Genomic DNA, 14426 nt, shown 5'->3' with positions numbered 1-14426 from the left:
AATCAGTGAGAATTTTTCAGTTGATTTCATAGAAAGATAAATTTCACAAAAGGGTTGACTAATTCTATAGGAGAGGAAAGGGAAGCCAAGAAATATCAAGTGCATCTTAATATTAATATAACTTCTGGGCACCTATTTTACTACTAAATCCACCTTCACAGAGATTTGAAAAATAGTGTTACAAAAATATTTAAGGGGTATCAGACTAATCTCCAGTGGCATCCCTGATATCCAATTTTGACAATGACTATTTTAGTCTGATTCAGGTAAAGGTTTCCTGGTTCAGTCATTTCTGACTCAAGGGTGTGGTGCTCATCTCCGTTTCTTATCCAAGGGAGCCATGTGGCCAGCATGGCTATACACCAAAGGCGCACAGAATGTTGTTACCTTACCACCATAGTGGTACCAATTTATCTATTCAAATTTTCAAGCTTATGAACTGCTAAGTGGACAAGCAAGAAGCTGGGGCAAGTAATGTCAGTGTTGCCTGACACTTGAGTCTCAAACCCAGGCTGTCAGCTTTCCAATTGACAAGCTCAGCATCAGAAAAATCAGCTAGGGTCAAATTCATGACTAAGGGGGAGATAGGTTGGATTTGAACACAATTTTTCCAAAGCTAGTAACTACTGCAACTATACTACTAAAACTTGTTGTCATGATCTTTCACTGGGCAAAATGGTGCATCCTAAAACAAAAATTTGGAACCAAGGTACCTCAAATAATCTAGTTTAATGAATCGCCCAGTATTTGGGACCCATGTCTCCGTAGGGCAGGAGTGTCAAACTCAATTTCATTGAGGGCTACATCAGGGGTTGTGTTTGACCTTGGGGGGCCAGGGCATGGTCATCTCGGCATCACTCATGTTGGGGGACGCGCATGGTGGCCTGAATGCTCTGCCAGTGAAAACATACCCCCAAGCTCCATTTTTGATTGGGGCAGCCTCCTGCAACCCTTTGCCAGTGAAAATGGAGCTTGGGAGTGCTGCCCACGGTTCTCGTGAGCTCCATTTTTCGCTACGACAGCCTCCTGAAACCCTCTGCCAGTGAAAGTGGAGCTCAGGAGGGCTACACGCAGTCCTCCCGAGCTCTGTTTTTGCTGGCAGAGGCACTGCGGGTTGATCATTTGCTGTTTCCAGGGTGGTCCCATGGGTCAGATCTAAGAACCCTGTGGGCCAGATCTGACCCGCGGGCCTTGAGTTTGACATCCCTGCCCTAGGGAATGAAATTTTACAAAGTTGTAACTGATTGAGTGTTACTAGCTCTTGCTGGACTGGTGATCTGCTTTTTTGCCCACCTGTGGTTATAACACAACAAAGTACATATTATCTAGTTATCTGTAAAATCCTTGTGCTTGCTTGGAATGGGCTTGAAAGGAGAAAGTCATAAGATTTTTGCTGTGATACAAAAAAAATGTGAAAGGCGAAATAACTTTTTCATTGCATTTAAGTAATCTATGAAACACAGCTTATTTAAAAGTTAAAAAACAAGCAAACAAACCTCATCCTGACTATTTAAGAAGAATAGTTTTTTTTATAAAGTATAGCTATGGTCTATAGATACACATTTTTCAGTATTTTCAGACAAATACTGTTGTTTACGAGGATAGGGATAGAATATAGGTACATATTCTACCTGGAGTCACCCATGTGACTTTGGCTTCAAAAGAATAATGAGCTTCAATAATTATAAAACTTCATGCTCTTAGGTGGATTATAAACCATAGAGCTTCCTAAATTTGGTTCCTGTGGGCTTCGTCTCCAATTAAATGCATCGGGGACAGGGAATTGGAGAAAATAAGGGGCAGAAATTTATTAAAGACCTCTAAGAATATTGTATTTTCAACTTGAAGAAATTCCTCTAAAGGCAATCTACAACACAAGAGTGGAACAACTTTGCTAGCCAAGTATGAAATTTGCACAAGAACACTGCTTTCTAGTTACTCTGTCTGAGTCATCTGCTTTTGAAATAGAAGCACACTCAGCACTCCTCAAAAAAAGTTATTCTGGAAAGTAAAGACAGCACACGCTCAAGTTTAGTCTTCTGCCTGACTAATGTGACACAACTATTCTTTCTAATTAGCTTGATGTAGTTTCAGGAGGATAATGGGGAGTTTTACTTTAAAACAACTGACAAAAAACATCAAGAAAAAAATTACAGAACATCAGATAAAGGATTGCTGATAACATTAAGACATTACAGAAATGAAAGTAAAATATATTGAAGCCTTCTCAAGCCTTTGATAATTCATCCTGGTATTGGAATACTGGAATGGCTTGAACCTACCTGTTTGTTATGGAAGTATGGTATAAAAATATATAATTCTGTATAATGAACAGCTAAATGAAAAATAATATGCATCAATCCTGTGGACTCACATATACAATAAAATAACTTTACTTCAAGGGAACATTGGCTTTATACTAAATCTATTATGCATTCCTTTCTGTCTATAGAGCTATTAGACTATGATGTGTCTGTTAATGCTTATTATTCAGATCACATATTCATGAGGTTTAGTTTGTTATTTATTTATCTGTTTGTCAGATTTGTTATAGCCACCCTGGATTGGATTGGATTAGATTTATTAGATTTATATGCCACCCTTCTCCCAAGGACTCAGGGCGGCGTACAGCATTAAAAAACACATAGTACAAAAGTTAAAAGGAAATTAGAAACAGTCCAAAAAACAAATCCAATTTCTATAACACTCACATTTTAAAAATTAAATAAAATTAACAGGCCAGGGTGGCTTGCTGGAAAAGCCAACTTTTTAGGGCGCGTCGGAAGGACCGGAGGTCAGGGATTATGCGAAGCTCCGGGGGCAGCTCATTCCAGAGGGAAGGCGCTCCCACAGAGAAGGCTCTCCCCCTGGGGGTCACCAGCCGACACTGTCTGGCCGACGGCACCTTGAGGAGGCCAACTCTGTGGGATCGTACTGGACAGTGGGAGGCTATTGGTGGCAGTAGGTGGTCTCACAGGTACCCTGGGCCTAAACCATGGAGTGCTTTAAAGGTCATCATTAGTACCTTGAATCGCACCCGGAAGACAACCGGCAACCAGTGCAGGCCGCCTAAAAGGGGTGTAACATGGGAGCACCTAGGTACCCCCATGATAACCCGCGCGGCCGCCTTCTGGACCAGCTGAAGCCTCCGGGTGCTCTTCAAGGGCAGCCCCAGGTAGAGAGCATTGTAGTAGTCCAGGTGAGAAAAGACCCTACTTCAATGGATAGTGTACAGTACCCCCCAAATTAAAAAAATCATAAAAAGAGATAAAACAGAAAAAACTCAGAGACAACCGCAAAAATGATCTTAAAATCAATGCAAATTAAACAAAACAGGACTTATTTTTTATTAATTGTACAGGTAGGCCTGACCCCAATTGAACCCAAAATTTCAGTTGCTAAGTGAAACATTTGTTAAGTGAATTTTGCCCCTTTGTACAACCTTTCCTGCCACAGTTGTCAAGTGATTCACTGCATTTGTTAAGTTAGTGACACGGTTGGTCAGTGATCCTGGATTCCCCATTGACTTGGCTTAGCAGAAGGTTACAAAAAGGGATGACGGGAGCCTGAGACATTGCAACCATTGTAAATATGAACCAGATGTCAAGCATTGAATTTTTGATCACATGACCAGGGGGATGCTGGAATAGTCGTAATTGTGAAAAAATGGTCATAAGTCACTTTTTTCAGTGCTGTTGCAACTTTGAATGGTCTCTAAATGAACTGTTGTAAGTCTAGGACTACCTGTATTGTGAGAGCAAGAGAATCATTTAAAAGGTGGTAGAGCACATGTTATAGAGCAGGGGTGTCCAAACTTGGCAACTTTAAGACTTGTGGACTTCAACTCGCAGAATTCCCCAGCCAGCAGAGCTGTCCATCCTCTTACACTATACTACTACCTGACATCATCATTGCTTTCAGTGGTGGAATTCAATTTTTTTTACTACCAGTTCTGTGGGTGTGGCTTGGTGGGTGTGGCAGGCTTGGTGGGCATGGTGTGGCTTGGTGGGTGTGGCATGGTTTGGTGTGTGTGGCAGGAGAAGGATACTGTAAAATTTCCATTCCCATCCTACTGCAGGGGAAGGTTACTGCAAAATCCCCATTTCCTCCAGATCAGCTGGGACTCGGGAGGCAGAGAATAGATGGGGAAGAGGCCAGTCAGAGGTGACATTTACCAGTTATCCGAACTACTCAAAATTTCTGCTACCGGTTCTCCAGAACTGGTCAGAACCTGCTGAACACCACCTCTGATTGCTTTCCAATGATTGTGGCAATTCTTTTCCTTAGTGACAGTGACAAAAACCCCTTGTTGTGAAGGACTATCTTTTTCTAGATCAGGGGTGTCCAAACTTGAGAACTTTAAGACTTGTGGACTTCAACTCCCAGAATTCCCCAGCTAGCCATGCTGGCTGGGGAATTCTGGGAATTGAAGTCCACAAGTCTTAAAGTTCTCAAGTTTGGACATCCCTGTTATAGAGGTACACACGAGAAGACTATTTTATTAAGGTGTTGTAACAATAGGAAATTCCCACTCTCCAATAATACTGAATCTCCAATAGTCAAAGTACTTGAAACAGTCATTATATTAAAGCATATCTCTTACACTGAAACCAGCTCTCCGGACAATTAGCAGTTTGCAGATCAGTTCCTAGATGCTTTGGAATGGTTGTTTATTAAAATATATTTGAGCCGTTTTTTTTTTTTCTGCACTTAGACAGTAGCAAAAATGTGACTGACAGAATATGTTCACAAATGGGGAGATCCAGTTTATAATAATCAAAACCATTTTATGCTGATGAATTTAATTGAGAGGAGGGAGTTGGCCCTCCCTCTGCAGCCCTCCACATGCACTTTAAAAATTTGCTCCAGATGGTTCTCTAAGACACCAGATCAGTTTAAGAGTATAAAAGCTACAGGAGGGAGAAGAGGAGCAGAAAGTTCCCTCTCATGCAATTCTAGAATGCACTCATTATGCAGAAATAATAAGGTGTATGTTAAGTGCAGGCACAAACAATATTATTCCTTTTCAAAACACAACCAAAAAAGAGGGCTTCTGAAGCACACTATTAGAGTTGCAATTTCAGTTACATAAAGGACGGGTATTTCAATCATGCAGCATCAGTTACTGAGTTACTGCCAGGCTACAAATTAAGATTAAAATTGAGTGTAGCTTGAGAAAATGACATACCTCAAGGACAAAAGAAGGCTGAACAGGCACTAAAGATTTTATAATAGGAAGAAGAATTAAATTACAATAGTTTGTTGCTTATATGCTCTGGCAGTCTGAAAATTGCATACTTCTCCATTTGTAACCTTTTGAGCTTCTGTCTTTAGCAATCCATGGGAAAGCCAGCTCCATTATGAAAATGTAACATTTCCTTTTAGTGCATTTTAGGACACAGAATTATTGGGAGTCCAGAGAATCTATCTTGAGTAGATAGAATGAATGATAGAATCTGTCTATATTATTATTATAAACTATGTTCTGATATAGCAGAAAAGAATGATATTACTATATATAGGTCTATTCTCAATCTGATACGTAATAAACCCTTCCAAAAACAATCTTATTGTTTCTTGCATTAATTCTACATTACTTATATAGGGTTTATGAATTGTTTCTATTTAAATGCATCTAGGGTAATGTTAAAAGAGTTATGGAGAATCTCATTTCTAAATTAATATTACAGAGACTACGGAGACCCATTGTGATAAAACAATTTGTCATGATTAATTTGCCATAATTTGGATGCTACTTTTGGAATAGTTTAATCGTTTATGCATATCCAGAGAGCTAATTGGTCAGATGTAGGTGCCATCCCTGGAGGTTTTAAAGAAAATATTGGATATCGGTCATTTGTTTGGAATGGTGGAAAGATTTCCTGCTCATGTAGGAGGTAGGAAGTTAGACTAGAAGTCTTCCAAGTTCCCTTCTAACTCTTATTCTGTAAATAGAAAAGCATTACAAGTAGCTGAGGTGCCTAACATTGGAAAATCATACCAGTGGCAGGAAATGGCTGGGTTAAAAGACAGCCCTGAGACACAGATCATAGCAACACAAAAATAGGCACTGTATACCAGATCCATTCTACTGGGATCAATTGCACTAGATGGGATCCAAAGTGCAAACTATGCAGAGAGGCCTCAGAGACAGTCCAACATGTAGTGGCAGGATGTAACATGCAGGTAGGAGCAACATACATTGAAAGGCACAACCAGGTAGTTGGCATTGTGTACAGGAACATCTGCACAGTTTATAAACTACACTTTCCAAGGTTCAGAGTCCACAGAAGGTTGTGGCAAATAAAAGGGCTAAGATCTTATGGGATTTCCAGACAGGAAAGGCAGATACTGGCCAATGAGGCAGACACCAGGTTGATGTCAAGGAGACAAGGATCAGAAGACAGCAGTAGTGGTAGATGTAGAGCTGCCAAATAGCAGCACCATCAGGAAGGAGTATAAAAGGAGGAACTAAACAGGGTCTGGAAAGTAAGGCCAAAATGATTCCAGTAGTGGTAGGAGAATTTGGGATGATGACTCCTAATTTGGGTGAGACCTTTCAGCATATTCCAGGAACAAGTTCAGAGCTCTCTGTCCAGAAGAGTTTAGTGCTAGGAACAGCTGAGATACTGCACAGATCCCTCAAACTGGCAGGCTCCAGTAGAGGACCCACGAAATATGAATTTGAAACTCTGGTAATTTAATAAAAACATCTCACTGAAGAAAATAGGCCTCCAGAATCTTGGATAATTTGTTTGTTTAATTTATATGGCTGTCCATTCATGACTCCAGTAACAGTTAACAGAATAACAGAGTTGGAAGGGACCTTGGAGATCTCCTAGTCCAGTGGTGACAAACTCGCATCGTCACAGCAGCGTCACATGACGTAGCAGGACTTTTTTCCCCTTTGCTAAACTGGGTGGGAGTGGAACCGGTTGGATGTGTCATGTGCTGGCTCCACTCCTGCCCGATTTAGCAAAGGGGAAAAAAGTCCTGATACGTCATGTGACGCTGTTGTAACGATGCGAGTTTGACACTCCTGTTCTAGTCTAATTCCCTGCTCACCAGGAAACCCTATAGTATTTTAGATAAATGGTTGTCCAGTTGCTTCTTTAAAACTTCCAACGTTGGGGCATTCACAACTTCTGGAGGCAAGCTGTTCCACTGATTAATTGTTCCAACTGTCAGGAAATTTCTTAGTTCTATGTTGATTCTCTCCTTGATTACTTTCCATCCATTTCTTGTCCTGCCTTCAGGTGTTTTGGAGAACAGGTTGACCCCCCCCCCCCCCGCCTTTTTTGTGGCAGCCCTTTAGATATTGGAAAACTCCTATCATATCATTCCTAACCCTTCTTTTCATTAAACTGATTAATGATAACTCTGCAATGATCAGTGTTTCTCAAACTTGGCGACTTTAAGTCCTGTGGACTTCAACTCCCAGAATCCCCCAGCCAGCATAGCTGGCTGGGGAATTCTGGGAGTTGAAGTCCACAGGACTTAAAGTCGCCAAGTTTGAGAAACACTGGCAATGATAGATGAGCTTTGCTTTGGGGACAAAAAAGATGAACATATTGGAATGCATTGAGCTCTTGCTTGCTCTTTTTCCAACCAGGATGTTTGGGGAATTTGGGCTGTATGTATGTAGGTGTTAGGGGGACTCTGGCTCAGCGATTAAAGACACTGAATTTGCCAGCCAGAAAGCTGAAAGGCTGAGTTCGAGAGCCAGGCACTGTGCAATAGTGTGAGGTCTCATTACATGCCCCAGATCCTGCCAACTGGACAGTACGAAAGCATGCAAATATAAATAGATAAATAGGTACCACTTCAGTGAACAAGGGAACAGTTCAGAGGTGGGTTCCTTCCGGTTCAGACCAGTTCGGCTGAGTAGGTAGTAACTCAGCCTGCCACACCCCCAAACCAGTTCTCTCAGCGGTGCCATAGGCACCGCCATCTTGTTTTTTGTTTCTGCGCATGCACAGAAGCATTTTTAGTACTGCGCATAGTGTGGATCAAGTGTGTGTGTGTGTGTGTGTATGTGTATGAAGCTCACGCAGTGCATCCCATCTTGTTTTTTGTTTCTGCGCATGCACAGAAGCATTTTTAGTACTGCGCATAGTGTGGATCAAGTGTGTGTGTGTGTGTGTGTGTGTGTGTGTGTGTGTGTATGTGTATGAAGCTCACGCAGTGCATCCCTCAGCAAGCCAGCAGTAGCAGCAGTCGGAATCCAACCCTGGAACAGTTCATGTACATAAAGAGGGATCTGTTTTATAAAAGGGACTACCTTATTTTATAGGAAATTATTTTCAATGAATAGTTATTATTTTTGTGCTGATTTTGGCATGCTTTAGCATGTAACTTTTGGATGCAGTGTGTGTGTAGATGTACATTTGCATACTTGAATACAAGTAATCCTCATTTAATTACCACAGTTGGGATTGTCAACTTGGTAGCTAATCACATGGCTGCAAAAGGCTTCTGGTGTCATTTTCCTTTGACCATTAAAGGAATCACTGCAATCATTAAATGAGACATTTGTGACTTACAATTTTATTTCTGGGTATTCCATTAATTCTGTTTGTTGGAAGACAGTGGTAAAGTATGTGAGTGACCATCATGTGATTGCGAGATGCTGTGACAATTCTAAATATGAGAGTTGGTCGCCAAGTTGGTATTTTCATACCTTTGTAATGTTGCATGGTCGCTAAATGAAGTAGTCAGTAAGCAAGGGCTACCTGTATGAACAAAAATACCCACCTGTGTTACACAAAATATTTATGGGGAGAGGGTTATCCAGGACTGGCTTGAGCTGATTAGACAATTGTATCTTGGCAAAATGGGGGAAACTGGGTGTTACCTAGGAGTTTGGGGTTTAGAAAGTTTCACAGTCAATTCTTCTTTAAGGGTGGAGGGTAATTTCGATTCTGCTGATTCTTCCTTTCAAGTTAATGTCATAATGAAAATCATCCCATAATGTCACTGAACTTAATTAGTTAAAGAAATATTTATCTCATATCATCATCTCCATCCTCTGAGCCCTTTATGCATCAGATTGGAAAATGTTAATGTCAAGAAGCATCTCATTCTAATGTACTGTAAGTCTCACATTATAATACCGTATTATACTGCAGTGGAAGGAGAAGCTGGCAATTGTTCTGCTGACTTGACTAAAACTGTCACTTGCCTTAATCCTCAGTTGGAACTGGCCCTAAAAATAGAACTGCGACAGCTGACATTTTTCTTTTAAAAGCCTTCTCCATCTAAATATAGAAAGGCCTATGTTGCCTCTCACAGGAATTATTACATGCACAAGTCAGGGTATCCATAAATAACCATGGCATCTCCCCTGGTAACAACACATAACATGCACTCTGGATTGCTGGGAATTCAGCTCTTCTGCCCAGTTGGGATTGTCTCAGCTGTCAAGCCTTAATTTTTAAAAGCAATTTCACCTCAATGGCCTATGTAACATTATAAAAAGAGATGTGAAATGCTTTAGAGGTAAAGATCTTAGATATTGCAATGTGCATCCTTTTTATTAGATGAGCAAGGAGGCAGTTAAATCCTTGGACTGGAATAAAATAGAGATTAATTAAATAGCCAAGTAAATAGCTAAGGAACAGAAGATCTCTTAGAAAGGATAGCTGCCTACTGTCAGGTTTTGAACACAATTTTTTCCCCCTTTGCAACTGTATCCAAATACACCATTTTTTAAAATAAAAAATGCAATGCAACATTAACTGTCTCTCTTTCCTTCTTCCCACCTGATTCCTTAGGTGGGAGAGTTCAGAGCTCATGCAGCCGAGTGGACAGCCAATGTTACCGCAGAGTTCAAAGAAACCCGGAGGCGCCTGAGTGTTGAGATCTATGACAAATTCCAGCGGGCTACCTCCATCAAAAGAAAGCTCTCTGCAGAAATGGCAGTGAATCACAGCCAAGACCTGACTCCTTGCAAAAGAACCTTGTCTGTCAACCACCTCACCAGCGAGAAAGATATCTTGCCTGCCATCACAAAGACAGATAGCATTTATATGAATGGCTTGACTCCTCACTGTGCAGCGGAAGAAATTGCTGTGATTGAGAACCTTAAGTAGCAGTGACTTTGAAGCCTGATCTTTTAATAAGAAGCCACCTATGGTTTAGACTTACCTTGTAGGTCCGATTATTTTCCCTCTGTCCATAACCGATGCCAATAGCATTTTTTAAAATTCATATGCATGAGTTCCAACAGAAATCTACCCACAATATGGAGTCATCATTATATTTCTTGAAAGACCCAAGATGAATGGCACTTTGGTCATTGACAAATGCTGGACTAAGCAATGTTAAATGCCTTTTTTTTAAAAAAAAATAATATATTGGTGCCCAGACTGGTTTTTGTTTTTGTTTTTCTTCATCTCTCCTGTTGCGCCATAAGGCATTAAGAATGAATAATGCTGGTTTAGGTTAACAATGTAGCTTTGAGAGATCAGTCCTTAAACTTTTCAGGGTCTACCATGCCAAGCCTAAGAAAGGACCATACATGGACTACAATCTACTATATGTAAATGGCAAGAAAATCTTATGCAGCCTTTTACCTAAGAAATTTTTGTCAGTGCCTTATCTTTTAAAGAAACAGAACCTCTATATCTTTCATATGGGTTTTTGTTAGTTTGTTGATTCTTGCATGAGTACAATATCTCATGTTTCTATTTCCTCTTGCCCTCCCCCCAACCATGTTTTAAGGATGTCTGAAGCCAAGGATACCAGCGTTAAGAAATATGCCAAATCAAGGACATCAAAACGCTACTTCTAATCTAGCTTTAAAGGCACTGCAATTATAAGGGTTGCAAAAGGTGTCCCCTTTAATTTTTTTTAAAACTCAGGGGCAGATAATACATGTACACTCAATTGATATGTAGAATTTATGGATCCATGTCAGGTCTCATTATTTAAACTCTACTCAACCTTTCGTACCCATGCACCATGTACCAAAAATCTTCAGTTGTGTGTTATTAAATTATCTGACGAGATACATCTTGGTGCAATAGATTCTTTTGCATATAAAGAATGCAGACCAATCCTGAATCAGCAGCAGGTCAGCTACTAGTAAATGCAGTGCTGCTGGCAGAAAAGCATTCATTCCCCACCCCCACCTCCTCTCTGTTTGTTTTATCTGTGTCATGTTAGAAGCTCACTTAGCACAGGGATCGTGCCTGCTGGATTGCTTTCCTTGAATGTTACATCCTACATTTTTGCCCACGGCAGCTGGGAATAAAAGTAGGAATGCAATTGAAACTGGCATCACTGTGACTTTCAACACCAAGAATATACAGTAGATGGTATCTGAAGACAAATGCAGACATGGAAATAGTTGATCAATAGCACAGAGTACAATTAGATGGTTCTTGGTTGGTTATAATAGGCTGATTACGCAGATCTGAAACCAATCCTTAGACTTTCTTTGATTGTTTTAAAAGAAAACCACTTAATTTTATAGCTTCTTGTGTCTTCTGTTAAGTGTGTATGAAATTCAGAAGGAATGCAGAATTTAAAATAATGGAATGGAATGCAATGGCTTGTCTTTTAAATTGTTTTCAACATTTTATTCTGTTGCAACCTGGCTGTATATAAATACCCCTTAAAAGATTAATAGGCAGCCTGATCCTCAAAGCATAACTAAGGTGCAAAGCTCCGCTGAAATCACAGGAGCTTACACTGACAGAGCTATTTGAGGCCTTCACTCTTGGCTCTGAGTATTTAATACAAAATGGGACTTCAATTGGAATAAATAACATATCCGTATCATTTGATTATTATTAATAGCAGTATAAACTATGAATGTTAAATTTATGAATGCTTCATTTTTTTTTCTAACAAATCTAAGTTATAGGTGTAAATAGCAATCGGTGAAGAGTTAACAAGAGTGTACATCTCAGATCAGTAAAGTTCCATTAAATATATATCAGGCCAAGCTCTTCAAAGAAAAAGGCCCCATCACCACCATTGCCCCCCCCCCAGCACAGTGTTCTGAATGTCAACATGGTAAGAAAAGTTGTCTTACCATGTATAAACTGTGAATTGTAATGAAAATATAAAATAATAAAGTTTTTAATTAAAAAAAAATGTTTTGCTGAATCTCCTACTTGTGGCTACTTTAATACTGGGAAAACCTCTGTAAAATCAGGGTAGTGGAGTTCTCAAAATTTGATAATTTCTATACCCAACTACAGCCTTCTTAATTTTAATAAAATTATTTTGGCTGATATGAACAATACGTCCCTCCAGAAACATTTTGTTTCTTCTCCAATTAATTGTTCATGGTTTCCCCCCTCTGTGGTTACTGCTTTATACTTGCATTTTGTCTTAAACATGTTGACCTTAATGCAAAGTGATACATACAATGGGGCATTCTTGTTTTTGTTCATAAAAGCTATCTTGTCTCTGAAATGCTACTGCAAGGCGCCCTTTTTATTTCTAAAACAGACACTTTCACACACATATTTAGACATAGCTTAAATGATAATATTTCTGTTGGGTCAAAAAAAAAGCTGTTTTATGCAAAGTCCTTTTATAAATCCAGTTGCGTATACAAATAATCTACTTACTTATCTCATGACTATAATATTAAAGGCTCTTCTTGCATAAACAAACCTGGCTGAGCTGAATTGTCTTATACAGGTAGTCCTTGATTTACATTCATTTAGTGATTGTTCAAAATTACAACAGCACCGAAAAAAGTGACTTATGGTCACTTTTCACAGTTACAATCCTTGCAGCATCCCATGGTCACATGATAAAAATGTGAATGCTTGGCAACTGACATGTACTTATGACAGTTGCAGTGTCTTGGGGTTACATGATCAACTTTTGTGACTCTTTGAGACAAGCAAATCAATGAGGAAGCCCGATTCACTGAACAAACGTGTTACTAATTTAACTGCAATGATTTACTGAGGCAAGAAAAGTTCCAAATGGGGCCAAACTCACTTAACAACTCTTTCCCTTAGCAACAAAAAATTTGGGTTCAATTGTGATCGTAAGTCGAGGACCACCTGAACATTAAAAAAACTCTTAATAGAAAAGCATCTTTACCAGGGTAGTATTGGATCCTTTATTCTTTGACCATGGATTATGACTTATTGTTTATTTTGTTATGAAACATCAGTGTGATGTATAGCCTGAAACTAAACATCTGGAAATTCTTATAGACTTATTAGGCTATCATATCTGGATAACTGAGCATTAGAAGATCAGCAGTGACATAGTAGGGAAGAGGATATTCAGGACTTAGGATAGCATTTACATAAAGCAGATGTTGATCTAATAGGTGTCTATATATACAGAAGGATAGCTCTATGCTTTACATGGTTGTTGTTCTTTTAGTGCCATCTCTTAACGGGAGGATGGTGACCATCAAACCTATGCATTCTTTTGATGTTACTCTATTTGTTCACAGCCACGGATGATTTTCTGGGAAATGTAAGAGCTGCAGTGATTTTCCATTGACTTCTGCAACATTACATGGTTATTAAAAGAGTTAAATCCAACTTTGTATGTGATTATATTCTGAAAGATTATATAACTGCTACATATTATTATTAGGAATTCTTTTGAGGCCCAGTCAGTCCAGCACAGCCTAACTGAACTCAGCCCACAGGATTAAGGCTGGAAAACTAATGAGAACTGGAAAAACAGGTCATTGGGTGAATCTAACTGGCTGCATTCAGGATGGAAGGCCAAAAGTGTTACCTTACATGAATCAGAGAATAAATGTATTATTGCATTTAAAGAAGTATTTCAGAGTCAGTACTGTGGCTGCATACTGTGCGCTTTGTGCTTGATGATTCGCAGATTATGCTTATTGTTAAAATTGGTATTCCATTTTTTTCCACTTTTTAAATATCCAAAAGGGTATCTAAACAATATTTTGGTTCTCTCGGGTTGAGTTTACTAGCAAAAGTAGCTGTTTCCTTGAAGAGGAAGAGTTCTCATAGGAAAGCATGTTTACAAGTTCTGAAATCAGGTTTGACCTTCCTACAGCGAAACACACGTGTGCGCATGCGTGTGCATGCATGTGTGCATGCACATGCGTGCACACACACACACATTTGAAGATATGGTTTCTTTTGATTTTTCTGCTTCTGGTTCTATATCATCAGTTTTCTTCTTCATCAGAATAAAATCTGATTCATGATAGTTCCTTTACTAAACAAATTGGTATATATCCAAAATATGTGGATAATTGAGTTATCTGACTACTACTTTAATAACCAGAAGTCATACATCTGTACTAGATCGAACTTATTTCTGCCCCATTCTTCTCATCAGCTTTATAATTCCTTCCTCTCTTATTTTGGTATTTGTGTATAACTTTATTTCCGTCCATAGACTCAGAGATTATTTAGAAATCACCTGATATCTAAAAATGACACTAATTTCATTTTTTT

The 14426-nt window shown here is 39.3% G+C and overlaps 1 protein-coding gene across 1 annotated transcript in view; it reads left to right on the top strand.

Annotated features, from left to right (window-relative positions):
* KCNK2 (potassium two pore domain channel subfamily K member 2) overlaps positions 1-12163 on the top strand; it is a 70213-nt gene extending 58050 nt beyond the window's left edge. Inside the window, exon 7 of the mRNA XM_081940809.1 lies at positions 9774-12163. Coding sequence (XP_081796935.1) covers positions 9774-10091 — 318 coding nt within the window. The 3' untranslated portion in view covers positions 10092-12163. The remainder of the gene's footprint in view (positions 1-9773) is intronic.
* Positions 12164-14426: the final 2263 nt, after the last annotated feature.

This window comes from Natrix helvetica (assembly GCF_964273705.1).
Source record: "Natrix helvetica genome assembly, chromosome: 2".
NCBI lineage: Eukaryota > Metazoa > Chordata > Lepidosauria > Squamata > Natricidae > Natrix > Natrix helvetica.
This window is presented reverse-complemented; position numbering and strand designations above follow the sequence as displayed.